Source organism: Sinohyriopsis cumingii, chromosome 6 (genome assembly GCF_028554795.1).
Source record: "Sinohyriopsis cumingii isolate HCF-2022 chromosome 6, ASM2855479v2, whole genome shotgun sequence".
NCBI classification, from domain to species: Eukaryota; Metazoa; Mollusca; class Bivalvia; order Unionida; family Unionidae; genus Sinohyriopsis; species Sinohyriopsis cumingii.
In genome coordinates, this window is record NC_142966.1 from 146336703 (window position 1) to 146350148 (window position 13446).

Below are 13446 nucleotides of genomic sequence, written 5' to 3' on the forward strand. Positions count from 1 at the left end.
ATAAACATGATTTTCCTTACTGAATCTGTAATGTTTCTGAAACCCATCAATGGCGAAAATAGAATTTAGGAAATGTATAAACTAAACGTGCTTCAGTCGCTTAAACAATGAATAAATGACATTTTAGACCTGCAATTTTAAATGATAAATCGACCAAGTTATATTTGTGAGTTTTAATCGATCGTGAATCATTAAACGCACTGGCAGACCCAGGTATGAGTGAATTTCATATATTAACAAAAGAAGTTGTAGAAAAAGGCAGAATGTATATTATCAAAGTTAATTGATACGGCAAATATTTCAAAGTCAGCAGACTAACAACGCATATTTTAATCACTTTGTGACATATTCCTTGAAATCAGTGTAGCATGGCCCCGAGATAATTTGATTAGTCATATAACATTCCCGTTGTTGCACAAACGTGAAGGAGAGATGATTGGAGAGTAGTTTGGGCTTTTTAAAAGGATGCATTTGATGCGTATTAAACACCAAAGTGAACATAAATGCATGAGAAAAAAAATTAAATTGTACGGACAAAACTAAAGATACAAGAAACACTCATGCAAGAACGGAGAAAAGGTGAGTATTACCAAACAGACACATGAACATACATGTGTGTTCTTTTCTTGAAGTTTGGCCACTTCCAGCTAAACCTTAAAATAGCACTAAGAAAAATAAATGTGTATAAATGATCCAAATCCTTTCGTATGTAAATTTCTTAGAAAGCTTATAAGTCGAGACCAAATTATAAATAAGAAATGAATACTCACTCCCAAAACTCGGTAACAGGATCAGTTAAATTTGACTTGGCATTTCGAAAGCTCGTGGCGTTGAGCACAACTTCTATAGTACCATTTGCCACTTCTGTAGTGGTTTGGTAAAAGTCTGAAATAAACTCTGTCACGCGAATGGCAATGCTAGTTTCGGTAACGCCTGCATCCGTCGCATTGGCAACACCGCTGCCTTTCATGGCAGATCTGTAATCTACGGTACACAGTGGGGTGTTCCATGCGTTGTTGCAATGTGACCAGGGTAATACATCGGTAAATGAGGCGAAGAGATAGTAGAACGCCCACGCCAAAATGACGTTGTAGTCGCAGTTCAGCAGAAAAACTATTATGGCGCTGGCATATCCAATACCTTGAAGAAAAAGAGTGAATCAAAATTACTTTGTGGAAAAACGGAGAAAATGTTTGTTAAAACGTGAGTAAATGTGAAGGAAAAACTTGAAGTCCATGTAACGAACAAATGCCGTGATATATTTAGTATTTATTGCTTTCATGATATCATTGTAAAAATTCTGCATTCCTACATATAACCATCCATTCATGTACAAAAATGAGGATCTTTACCACTGACCCTGCATTTTTCAAGTATGTTGTTGTTTGTGTCGTTACTGCTGCTGATGATGATCATACAGTTGGAAATATGCTTCTATGGAGAACGGGTATCAACTTTTTTTATATCATGCTAAATGAACATGTTACAAATGTTCCTCCACCTATCATAGTTATCGACTAAACATGACAATGAAGAGTTACCTTGAAAAAGCGGACATATCTTCCACGTGCCAATGCCGCCTTCAGACATAAACTGGCCAAGAGACACTTCCAGGAAGAAAACAGGTATACCACCGATAATGACAGATATAAAATACGGTATTAGAAAAGCACCTGGAAAAGTGTAAACAACAAATCAATTATCTTTATTCTTACGCAAACCATAGCCGTTCAAAACGTATTTTACAACCGGCTGTCATAGATTTATCTACGATATAAACGCTGCGATCTAATTCAGACATAACGTACACTTTGGCAATTTTGCAAGAAAATTGGCAGAATACATGTTTCGTTGATATTTCTTGAATTATTTTGATTCACCAGTTGTAATATCTCAATGCCACAACCACTTTCTAATTTTTCTCATCGATAGGGTTTCGTCTGAAATACCAGTCTTAAAAAAGGATTTAAAGTTACTGATCCTTAAGATGCAAATTGCTACATAGGGTTGCATTTCAACTCTATTCTAACTTATGATACTTGATAACAGAGTAAGGTAAAGATCGCATGAGGCAGTTTGTAGCTGGAGGTAATTGAATTTTTGTGCTTTTTTAAATCGAATTTTGATTATCTTATCTGCGTTTTTTTTTCGAAGACTTCAGCAGTGGATAAAATGAATAAGATACAGATCTATATAAATGATCCCAGTCTAGAGTTATTTTTTCAATTTTTCTTTAAATTCTATAAGATTCCACAATTAGTCAATAACAGTCAAGTTTCGTAAAAGTATGCTAATAATAAAAACCCAAGAGAAACATGTCACAGAAAAAGGGAGGAAGAAGCAGGTACAAGCTGAAAGCTTTTAACAGTTGTTATGGATCAGAACATTAGAGCACATTGTTCAAAACAAGTCTGAGGTGTGCTATTTAAAGACAAATACACCTTATCGAAATGCTTTCTCGAGGTTTCTGAAATGTAAATGGCAGGGCACTTTATTGGCAAGACAAATTGTCAGCAGTCACTTTATTGACAAAACAAATTGTCAGCAGTCACTTTATGACAAAATAAATCGTCAGCAGCCACTTTATTGACAAAATAAATCATCAGCAGTCACTTTAGTCACAAGACAACTCGTCTGCAGTCACTTTATTCACAAGATAAATCGCCAGCAGTCCTTTTAATGAGAAGACAAATCTTCAACAGTCACTTTATTTACATGACAAATCGTCAGCAGTCACTTGATTTACTAATTACCTGCGAGGGAGGTATCATTCAGAAAATTGTTGAAGAGTGTAATCAAAAGCGCAACATCTCTTTATGTTTCCCGTAGCTTTGTTTTGTTTTCCATCTGTTGATTGAAAATATTTTTAAATATTCGTCCAAAATCGCGCTTTCATTGTATAGCATATACATAGACGCACCTCCCCCGTTCTTATAGCAAAGGAATGGAAACCGCCAGACATTTCCGAGACCCACGGAGAAGCCAATACAAGCCAAAAGAAAATCTATCTTGCGGGCCCAGATCTCCCGCTGTCTGATCTTGGGCTTTAGCTCATCGCTGAAAACTGTACTGTGATGCATGGCAGTTTCCGAATGGGACAAAGGCTCCCGTTCTGCACCCCTCCAGGCTTCATTGCCATCCGTCATGTCTCTGTCTTGAATATTCACCGACATTACTGAAAGAGAAATTCATTAACTAGTTCGTCCTAATTTGACTAAGCATCCTAGTATATGCATGAAGCTTATCTGTCTCTATTCTGACCTTTCCTTTCTCTACTTTTGGAAGCACATGCTGTTCTTCTTGGTTCGGTTTTAATGGCAATTTTAATACGCTATTGGCCATATCATGTCGAGGAAATGGGAACTGAGCGCCTTTCCAAAGGACAAACCGAGGCAGATCACACGAGCTGGCCTAGGCAGTTACTGAACCCACTATTGTATAACAAATTCAATGTCTATCACCTTAACTACCGCGGCTCCCGAAGTCCAACCTATCTTAAGAAACTGAAGCGAGAAAAATATGTCCAATTGACTCAATAAGTTCGGACTTTTCTGGTCTCCTTTAAGACCTTTCACGACCCAGTTTTAATAGCCCAGACTCTTACTTTTCGAATACTGTTAGAAAAACGAAGTACTACCAGTGTAGACTTTTGTCCGGTGACAATGTAACACCCACGGAGAAGTGTCAATCCACTCTCGTTGACAGACCTGATATACCACACTAAGCATCTATAATGAATAAACCATTTTATTCTTATTTTTGAAAGACAAAAAACAAACCCTTTTAAAGCTATAATGATATCCTTGACGAACCACATGCAAAACATAAGACAATAACAAAATATGCGAAGAAAAAAATATTTATAAAAAAAGTTCAAAAATATCTTACAAAATATTGTAAAATCATTCGGTTCAAATTATGAACAATCAGATATTAACATGGAAGTTTTCCTCTGTGCAACAAGACGAAAAATAACCATAATGTCTTAAATCAATTCTCGATATCTGATTATCGCACCAGTGTATACCGTATGCAACTAAAAACTTTGTAACTGTAAGATATGCAATTACGTAAGAAAACATTTGGCGCAAGCAGCGTGTTTTTCCCCTCGTGTTCTAAGTTTTAATTTACATATTGTACGGATGGGCGTTACCAAAATACAATAATGACTACTGGCGTCATACGCTGTATCCAGTCTTCAGTGGAAGAGATCAATATGAGAGAGAGAGAGAGAGAGAGAGAGAGAGACTTTCAATTTAAGAGGAGTAGCAATACAGATGGTCAAAATGGCCGCTATGCAGCTATACTGAATGTCAGATCTACACCATTTTCATTTAGGATCAGCAAGACACACTAAGAAGTCTACTAGTGAAACACCACGTTAATATGAGTAACGATAACAAAATTTAAAGATGGCCTCTGTGTGATGGCCATATTGGAGATTAGACTAGCATATTTTCATTCAGGACCAGCTGGACATAAAACGTAACTCTTTCAGGGAAAATCCCATAATGATATGACCCTCTTTTCAGCAATAACAAGATTTTTATGGTTGCCACAATACCGATCATATTGGGTGTCTCTCTGGGACTATTTTCATTTAAGATCAACTAGATAGCATAAGAAGTCTTTTAGTAAAACCCCATTTGAAATGACGATTGATTTTGAGTAGAAAAAAAAGAAGGAAAAAAAAGATTTGAACATGGCGACAATTTTGGACATATGAGCAAAACCATTTTTGTTTAGGACCAATTAAACATGAGAAGTCTTCTGGTGAAAACGTAATGTCAGTATGAATCCCCTTCAGGAGGTGTAAGCAACAACAAGACTTTCAAGATAACTGCTGTGTTAACCATACTGGATATCAAGTCACTGCCATTTTCATTTTGGACCAACTAGACAGCAAACGACGTTTTTCAGAGAAAACCCTATGTTGATATGACGATCAATTCAAAAGTTACGATAACAAGAATATACAAATTGGGCGCGGGGATTTTGGAAGTTAGAGACATGCAATTTCCTTTAGAGCTAACTAGATCACGCTCTCTTGGTCTATGACGAGTAGAGCTAAATAAAAACACTAATATTTTAACCATTACTTCACGAATGAAATCCAGACATATATTAAAGTTTACACACACCAGTATTAAGTTTGAAATATTTTGCAGATTTAATTCAACATAACTGATACTAACACAATAAGAGGGGGCCCCGAGTGGCCGAGTGGTCTAAAGCGCCCTCCGTCTCCATCTCACCTATGTCTGCGTTGGATCGAGTCTAGGATTCGGCCAATGTGGGTATGTGAGAAAGCTTGCCAGTAGCTTCTCGTGGGTCAGTGGTTCTGCCCGGAGTTTTTCCAGGGTTCTTCCTCCACCATTAATACTGGCCGACATACATAGCCTATCCTGTGCTGAAAAATGGTGTTAAACCCAACAACAACAACAACAACACAATAAGAAGCACAAATATGTTCAAGAAAATAAAATATATATTATTTCCAGGTAACTTTACGTTTGAATTTTAGAAAGTTTATCGCTTTTTTATGAGTCTATACTCTTAAACTAAGTAACTGAAACAAGTGAAAAACCAACAAGTTTTGTAAAATTCAACAAATAATTTATTTCCCAAGAAAAAAAAGTCAATTTAAAAAAAATAAAATAATTTACAGTATTGTGAATTAACTTCCAAACAGTCCTGAAAGTTTTATCATAAATCCAAAAGTTAAATGTTGCCGTTTACCATTAGGGCTCTATGTAAAATACAAACTTGAATGTGCTGATGTGCCAAACGATCGTGAATTTGCTAATGTACTAGCAGTTGTGATGCATTACAATGATATAATCCAAAATATCATTGAATGAATTCACAATAATTCCAAAATAGTAGTTTAGTACTAAAGTCAAAGAACACTTTGTAATCCCAACGAACAATTCAAATAAATACATTCTCTAAAATTAAAAATGAAGACAAATAAAACACTAATTTCACTACGGATGTTAGGTAGGAATGATTAATTCTCATGAAAACAACTTGAAATACCTCGCCACCTGACCTATGTTGCAACAATCATTTTCTGACAAATACTCTGTCATGTTAATATAATTTTCCATCAAAATTTGCAAACAAGGTCATGTTTGTTTACTTATTCGTTTGCAAGCTACTTGGGAAAGGGCATGAAGACCATGTTTTCCGAGGAGATTAGCAATGATCTGAATTCACCCCACCCCCAGTAAATATGTTTATCTCCAAGTAATAATGATCTTAACATATAATATAAAATCATAGACAAATGTTAGGTATGTACTATATTGTTTACAAAATTTCTAGACATTAGTAGACCCAAACTCCTACCCTGAATTATGGACAAAGGTAAATCACACAGTATAAATTAAATATACGTAACAACTTTCAAGATAATTTTCTTGCAATAGATGAAACAATGACAGTTTTCTTTCAGCAGAGCAAAGTAAACAAGAAGTAGCAAAATTTACATATTAAACTGTGCAAAAATATTCTTTAAATACGGCGTACATTTCCACTTAAGAAGATCTTTAACTATCAACATTGTCTTCACTTTCCTTCAACATGGTCAAAAATTTGTGACAAAATGATGCAGAATGTTATCATATTGAAAGCATCGCAGAATTTCCAAAGTAGATGTACAAATGACGTCTGGATTAAAACTGCTAACGGTTGAAATAATTGCAAACGTTTACATGACTGATCGATCATCATGAAATAGTTCCGTTTAAACGTGACAAGTAAACCACCTACATAACACCATTGTCTGAAAAATGTAAGTTGATTGTGTCATTAAAGATTACTGACAGAGAAAGTAAAGTCTTCTTATTCAAGTCAGAAAGTATGTATCAGTAAACTTCAGCAACACAAGGTGTTTTCATACAAGAATCCTTTATTTCAAACAGCATGGTCTATATATATCTAAATTAAAGTGTGTGTGTGATTTAGATTTTTAACGTAGCTTTAACAATTTTTCAGTCATATAGCTATGATGTCTGCAGTGTGACAGTTTATAGTGATGTCTAGCACTGGGGCATCATGCCGCAGACATGTCGCGTGATGTCCCACCCAGTCACATTATCCTGACACCAGGCCGACCAGTCCTAACACTAGCTTCTTAATGCTGAGCGCTAAGCGAGGCAGTTGATAGTACCATTTTTGTAAGTCTTTGGTATAACTCGGCCGGGGTTCAAGCCCGCGACCTCCCGCATATCTAAATTAAAATCTAAATTTACTTTAAACAGGAAAGCACAGGCATGTTATGGGTACAATTATAATCATGTACAAGTACTAAACGTGCCTGCGGTTATAAGTGACAAAATTGATTAGAGGCATTCAAAGAGCAATTAGATCATCTACCCCTTTTGTCATAGAGACTGACTCGTTGCTCTAATGTTCTGATCCATAAATGACATTAATGTAATCAGTATAAAAGCAAGAACCAAACCTCTCATTACATACCCAACTGTTTTTAATGTATCTTGGTAGATTACTTTCTCGAAGCATCAGTTGTTCATTTACAGTTACACATTGGGTATGCAATGACTACACTGACAAACAAAAGTTACATTATGGGTATAACATGACTATACTGAGAAACAAAAGTTACATAATGTGTATTCCACGACTACAAGCTATCCTTTAAACTGATCAAATGGAAAAGTGCCATTTGATGCATCGGTTCTACTATCACCGTGTCTTGCCAGTGTCTTCTGTATCAAATAACAAAAAATGTTTTGTCTGATCCAGACGTTTTAGTAGAAAATTAAGTGTAAAAAGAGATTATATTTAGATACGCCAATGAGGTACTCTACGCCAGAGAGAGGGATCGACAAAGATATTTAAATATGAGTCCATGTATTATATTGTGTTAACAACCATCTGGCTGAATTAGTACTAAAATTATCATCAAATGAAGAAAAAAAATTGACAGTACTGTTCTCTCTCTCTCGTACAAAAGGAATGACATAGCAAAAACAATCTATACTGTTCTCTCTCTCTCTCTCGTACAAAAGGAATGACATAGCAAAAACAATCTCTTCCGAACTGCGATACTTTTTATTATTGTATAGTTTTGAAGTATTTAATATTTTTTTTTCCTTTACTAATGGAGATTTGATCCGTTGGTAATGACACTTTACGTTTCATGCTTTTACAAATACATTCCTCTAACATTTCTAAGAGAGAGAGAGAGAGAGAGAGAGAGAGAGAGAGAGAGAGAGAGAGAGAGAAGTTTAAATTTAATGAAGATTAGTAGTATCGTTATGAGACCATAGTTCCCGAATAATGTCAACGCCTTCTATCCCCCATGACATCAACATAATTGCTCCGTGCAAACAAACGCGTGATCGCTCGACTTTGCGAACTTCGCGAACGTTAAAAAAAGTAAAGATTCTTTGTGATACCACGAGGGCTACAATGAAGCTTGCACACGTGGGCGAAAATCCTTAGTGGGGAATAAGTGGGAAATAATCATGGGTTGGGAGCTGCATGACTGCGAGCAAGCACAATCATCATGGCAAATGTGCAGTGATTGGTCCAAGTATCCGCTTATTGCATGGCTCTGCAACATTTATAACATCACGGCCGTTGTTTCATACCGGTGCTCTTGTTGTCTTAAGCCATGAAGACACGGTGTCATTAATGATGAAATCGATAAAAGTTACGAAAGAATTCTTAAGAAGTTTGCAAAATGCTCCAGGTGGAGTTCAGGATGGTGCATTCCAGATGCTTGGAAGTCAATCTTCATATTTCCCCCAACAAACCTTGTCGTGGGCCAAGTTAATGTAAAAAATGCTGACAATTGTTTTGAATAGACACTGCAGTCCATTTTGCTTCCGTAAGCGATCGTACATTATGACCAGCCTCGAAAATACAAACATCTGTCTGAACTTCGAATTTAATGTGCAATTAAATAGCATCAGTAAGTTTGAGCGCCTCAATTCTGACAGCACTGTTTGGAGTGTTACTATTCTATGTTCTTAAACTAAGTAACATAAAAAGCAAAACCAACAACTTCAGTAAAACTCAACAAATAATATATTTCTCTAAAATACAAAGTGAAATTTTTTAAAAAAAAAGAATTTAGATTATTGTGAATTAAATCCCAAATAATCCAAAAGCAACTCCAAACGTATAGAGCACCAACAACCTTGAATGAGCTGATGTGCCAATAGTCTTGATGTATCAAAATGATATAATCAAGAATGTCCTTGAATGGATTCAAAATAATCCAAAATGGTTTAGTCCAAACCAAAATGTCAATGAGCACTTTATAATTTCAATGAATAATTAAATATATTTGAACTCAACTAACAGTGATTTCACACAGAATGATATTAAAATTGAAATAAGTGTTTGTTTGATCTTCCTCATATACTCGTCATATACAGAATGTCACTTGAGTAACGACACAGCAAAATGCCTGGAACTTAGGTAATTTGCGATCAAATTAGTAAACAATGTCAAGTCTGTTTACTTAATTTTAGAAAACAACCTTAAATAAAAATCAGGTAGACCATAGTTTTTCCAAGGGAAAAATCAACGCCCTGAACTAAAATTCAAGTAAACATGATCATTATGTTAAAATATAACCTACAATCATGGAGGGGCCCCGAGTGGCCGAGTGGTCTAAAGCGCTCTCCGTTACGGATCACTGCCATCTCACCTCTGTCTGCGCCGGTTCGAGTCTCGGATTCAGCCAATGTGGGTATGTGAGAAAGCTTGCCAGTAGCTTCTCGTGGGTCGGTGGTTCTTTCCGGGTCTTCCCGGCTTCTTCCTCCACCATTAATACTGGCCGCCATGTATAGCCTATCGTGTGCTGAAAAATGGCGTTAAACCCCACAACAACAACAACAACAACAATCATGGACACAAGTTAGCTCTGTAGTATATTGTTTACTAATGTTCCTCACAATCAACAATCATGAACAAAAGTTAAATACATAATAGAGCTATACATAACATTAGCAAATGCCTGTTGCAGATTCGGCAATCCACCGCGGCAGTTGTGCCATACAATGTTGATTTGTTATTGCTAAGAAACATGATTAGAGATGGCTCATTGGTTCGGTATCATTATGTGTGGATACAATATTTTCCCCAAATGGTGTACCGACACAACAATCACAAAGGAAAAGGTTTACATAAAGGCTGCATAAATGTATTGAACACTCAACATGTCTTTGTGGAAAATGATGTTTAATTTGGTGGTATCCGTGAAAAGCCGCAGCATCAAGTCATGCCAGAACCCGATAAGAACAGTCTGAAATTTACATTGGTGCAACAGAAGATGAAGGTCATACGTGTAACCTACGCGGACTACGAATGCTTGAACGTTGCCGTGGACGCTTAGGAGATTCCGTCGGATATGACGCAAGTAGTTGAACAAGTATCATGCAGGTTTTTCTAAACTGTTGTAAGATTAATGGAGCGACTGAGCCACCAGTGTGATCTCGTTGCCAGGATTCGGTTTTATGTGTTTGCTGAATCACCAAAATTTTTACAATAAAATGTATCTGACAACAGCTCTCCTCAAACACAAACATGATTATGATAAAGGAACTTAATGTGAATTAAATCCCAAATAATCCTAAAAGTTTTATCACAACTCCAAAAGTATAGAGTGTAAAGAATGAATTACATGTCTTCATTGTGCTGATGTACCAACAACCTTGAATGAGCTGATGTGCCAATAGTCTTGATGTATCAAAATGATATAATCAAGAATGTCCTTGACTAGATTAAAAATAATCCCAAATGTTTCAGTCCAAAATATGTTATTGTAGCATGGAGTCGTTTGAGGTGTTTACTAATTCACCAGAATTATCGTTATCGTAATAACATTCGTGAGTTTTCTGTGGCGACTTACTAATGGATCTGTGATAATCCATGTTTCACCGACGGCTTTAAAACCTCCAAGTTCGCGATCACTGTCACATCGCTAGCGCATACAGAGAAGCCGCACAATGGGCATGCAATTGACGGCTGAGAATTTACCCAAGTAAAACAAATATTCCGGTTGTTCTTCATAACCTACGCAGGTATGATGGCCACTTCATAATGAAACGGGTCGCATCAGCATGGAATGCTACTATAAGCGTTATTCCAAACAATATGGAAGATATATGACGTTCGGATTGAAACGTCTGAAGTTTACTGACACGCTGAAGTTCGTGGATTCTGTCCTGGATTAACTAAGGTTCATCATTCTTGCAACGAACGTCAGCGACCGTTTCACAATCATTTCGCCAATAAGGCAATGTTTCAGTTTCCGCCGACTGAGATTTTCCATTCATCGCTATCTCGCGAAGGCATTTGCTGCAACAACTACACGCACGTGAACAATGCATGATCCGCGCTTGGTTATCAAACACTAATTGACTATCACGGCTTATCGCTGCGTAAGGACGTGTTACTACTCGTGTATGTATTAGAGGCATTTCGTGATACAGCCATGTGTGTTCACAAGCTCGATCACGCGCATTACTTCACGTAGCCAGGAATGGCCTGGTGCACGTTGCTGTATAAAACTTAGATCAAGTTGGAACTGTTCACTGATACTGACCAACATTTATCGAACGTGTTATCTGCTGAGGAATTTCCATGGCGAGTCAACTTCATTCTTACGCGAACAATTCACTCGTGGACGGGAAAGATTATATTCTTACGAAAATTTATATTATGTACCTGCACCAAAGCGCCTGTGTGCGAGTTTCAGTGGACTGAAACCACGGACGTGGACATACCTGCGCATAAACAACACCAGTATGACAGCAACAGTGAATATGAATACTTCTTTGAAGTTGACTTGGAGTACCCAGACAAGCTGTACAACACCCAAAATGATTATCCGTTGGCCGTGGAAGCGCTGTCAATACGTCTGAATGGCTGTCACTATATAAGTGTGGAATCGTGCATGATTTTCAGGTTCGACTCTCGGATTAGGCCAATGTGGGTATGTGAGAAAGCTTGCCAGTAGCTTCTCGTGGGTCGGTGGTTCTTCCCGGGGTTTTCCCGGGTTCTTCCTCCACCATTAATACTGGCCGCCATGTATAGCCTATTGTGTGCTGAAAAATGGAGTTAAACCCTACAACAACAACAACAACAAAATAAGTCAGGCTTGTCCCGAACCTGCGTTAGAAACTTAATTATGTAGTGTGCTCTGTCGCAAATAACAAGTTTTGGGATGATCATGAATTATGCTGTATTTGTAACTATGGAGAACATGCAGACATTTATCAGCATTGATCTAGTTAGTGACAGCAAGCAAGACAAATCAACAGGTTGCATGCGGACCCGACACTGGAATCATGTAAAATCTTTGATGATGGGATCGTTGCCATATACAGCAAGAGAGATAAGCTAAAGTTTACACACACACACACACACACATCTACGTTGGCGGAAACCCGCTATACGGATGGAAACTTAACAAAATCTTAGTGCGATTCTTAAGACCTCGGCGGCCATTGAACGCTGACTAAAGCAAATTGCGCAGACGCAAGAAATAATTCCATATTTTAAACAACTACTAAGTCGAGAAAGTGCCTAGCATATTTAATGAGGCATGTGTTAAAGAGAAAGCCAAGAATTCTATATAATTAGCCGTTGATTTCTCAACCGACTGGAAAAAATTGTGTACGGGGGGAAAAATACAACACATCTGCAAGAAGCTAAAAGTTGGACAAAGTCGTATTTCGTAAGATGTTTGTTCAGCCTGAGGCATCTGGCAACACGGTAAGAAATTTTAACTTTGACGATGGAATTATCAATAACAGCATCCTCAATATTCTGCAAAAACAACATGATGGAATAAGCAAGATGCAACGTCTTCCCATTGATGACTGCGTGACCGCAGACTCTCAACAGGTCCACGAGCTTGTGGACATCTTGGAAACAATAGTGGGGTCGGGTTGCACTGGCGACAACGCTTCAGACGTAATCAATGACGCGGCATCGATTTGTCAGTGGATCATGACGGACATTTCACTCGTTATAAATGTTGCAGAGCCATGAAATAACATCGCTGAGGCATGTAACTCCGCTAAGGCGCTTAACGTGTTGCGTAAAATTAACCCTGCGATACAGCGTATAGTTGCAAATACAATACAGAGCGTCCCTTCGATGATTATTATCTCGTCAACAAAACCGGATTTATGTGTAGTTTTCTCTTCACCAAACGCTGCGCTACAATCCCGCATAAACGAGATCACGTTAGAGTCGGTGCGTGTTTATCCTAATATCCGATTAAGGATGTTCGGCGGTCTCGACGTAAATTACTAGCATGTGTTCTCGTCGGAAAGCGGCCGAGAAGGTACTTTTATGTTTGCTGGATCTTCCACGGGCGCGTACAAGACTGACCCACTCATCGAAGAGATCCAGCTTAGAACTTCTATGGTAATCAAGCGCGATCCTAAACTCTAC

The 13446-nt window shown here is 37.6% G+C and overlaps 1 protein-coding gene across 16 annotated transcripts in view; it reads right to left on the reverse strand.

The window, feature by feature from the left end:
* Positions 1-13446, reverse strand: part of LOC149798216 (sodium- and chloride-dependent taurine transporter-like) — a 58213-nt gene that overhangs the window by 21348 nt on the left and 23419 nt on the right. For 12 of the 16 annotated variants that reach the window (XM_089963309.1, XM_089963313.1, XM_089963305.1 and 9 more), the window contains 3 exons: positions 2921-3175; positions 1542-1673; positions 771-1140 (listed from right to left, as the gene is read on the reverse strand). In XM_089963309.1, coding sequence (XP_089819435.1) covers positions 771-1140; positions 1542-1673; positions 2921-3173 — 755 coding nt within the window. In that variant the 5' untranslated portion in view covers positions 3174-3175. Of the gene's footprint in view, positions 1-770; positions 1141-1541; positions 1674-2753; positions 3176-13446 lie in introns of those variants that run through there. The other 4 variants (XM_089963317.1, XM_089963321.1, XM_089963320.1 and 1 more) reach the window with 4 other exon arrangements.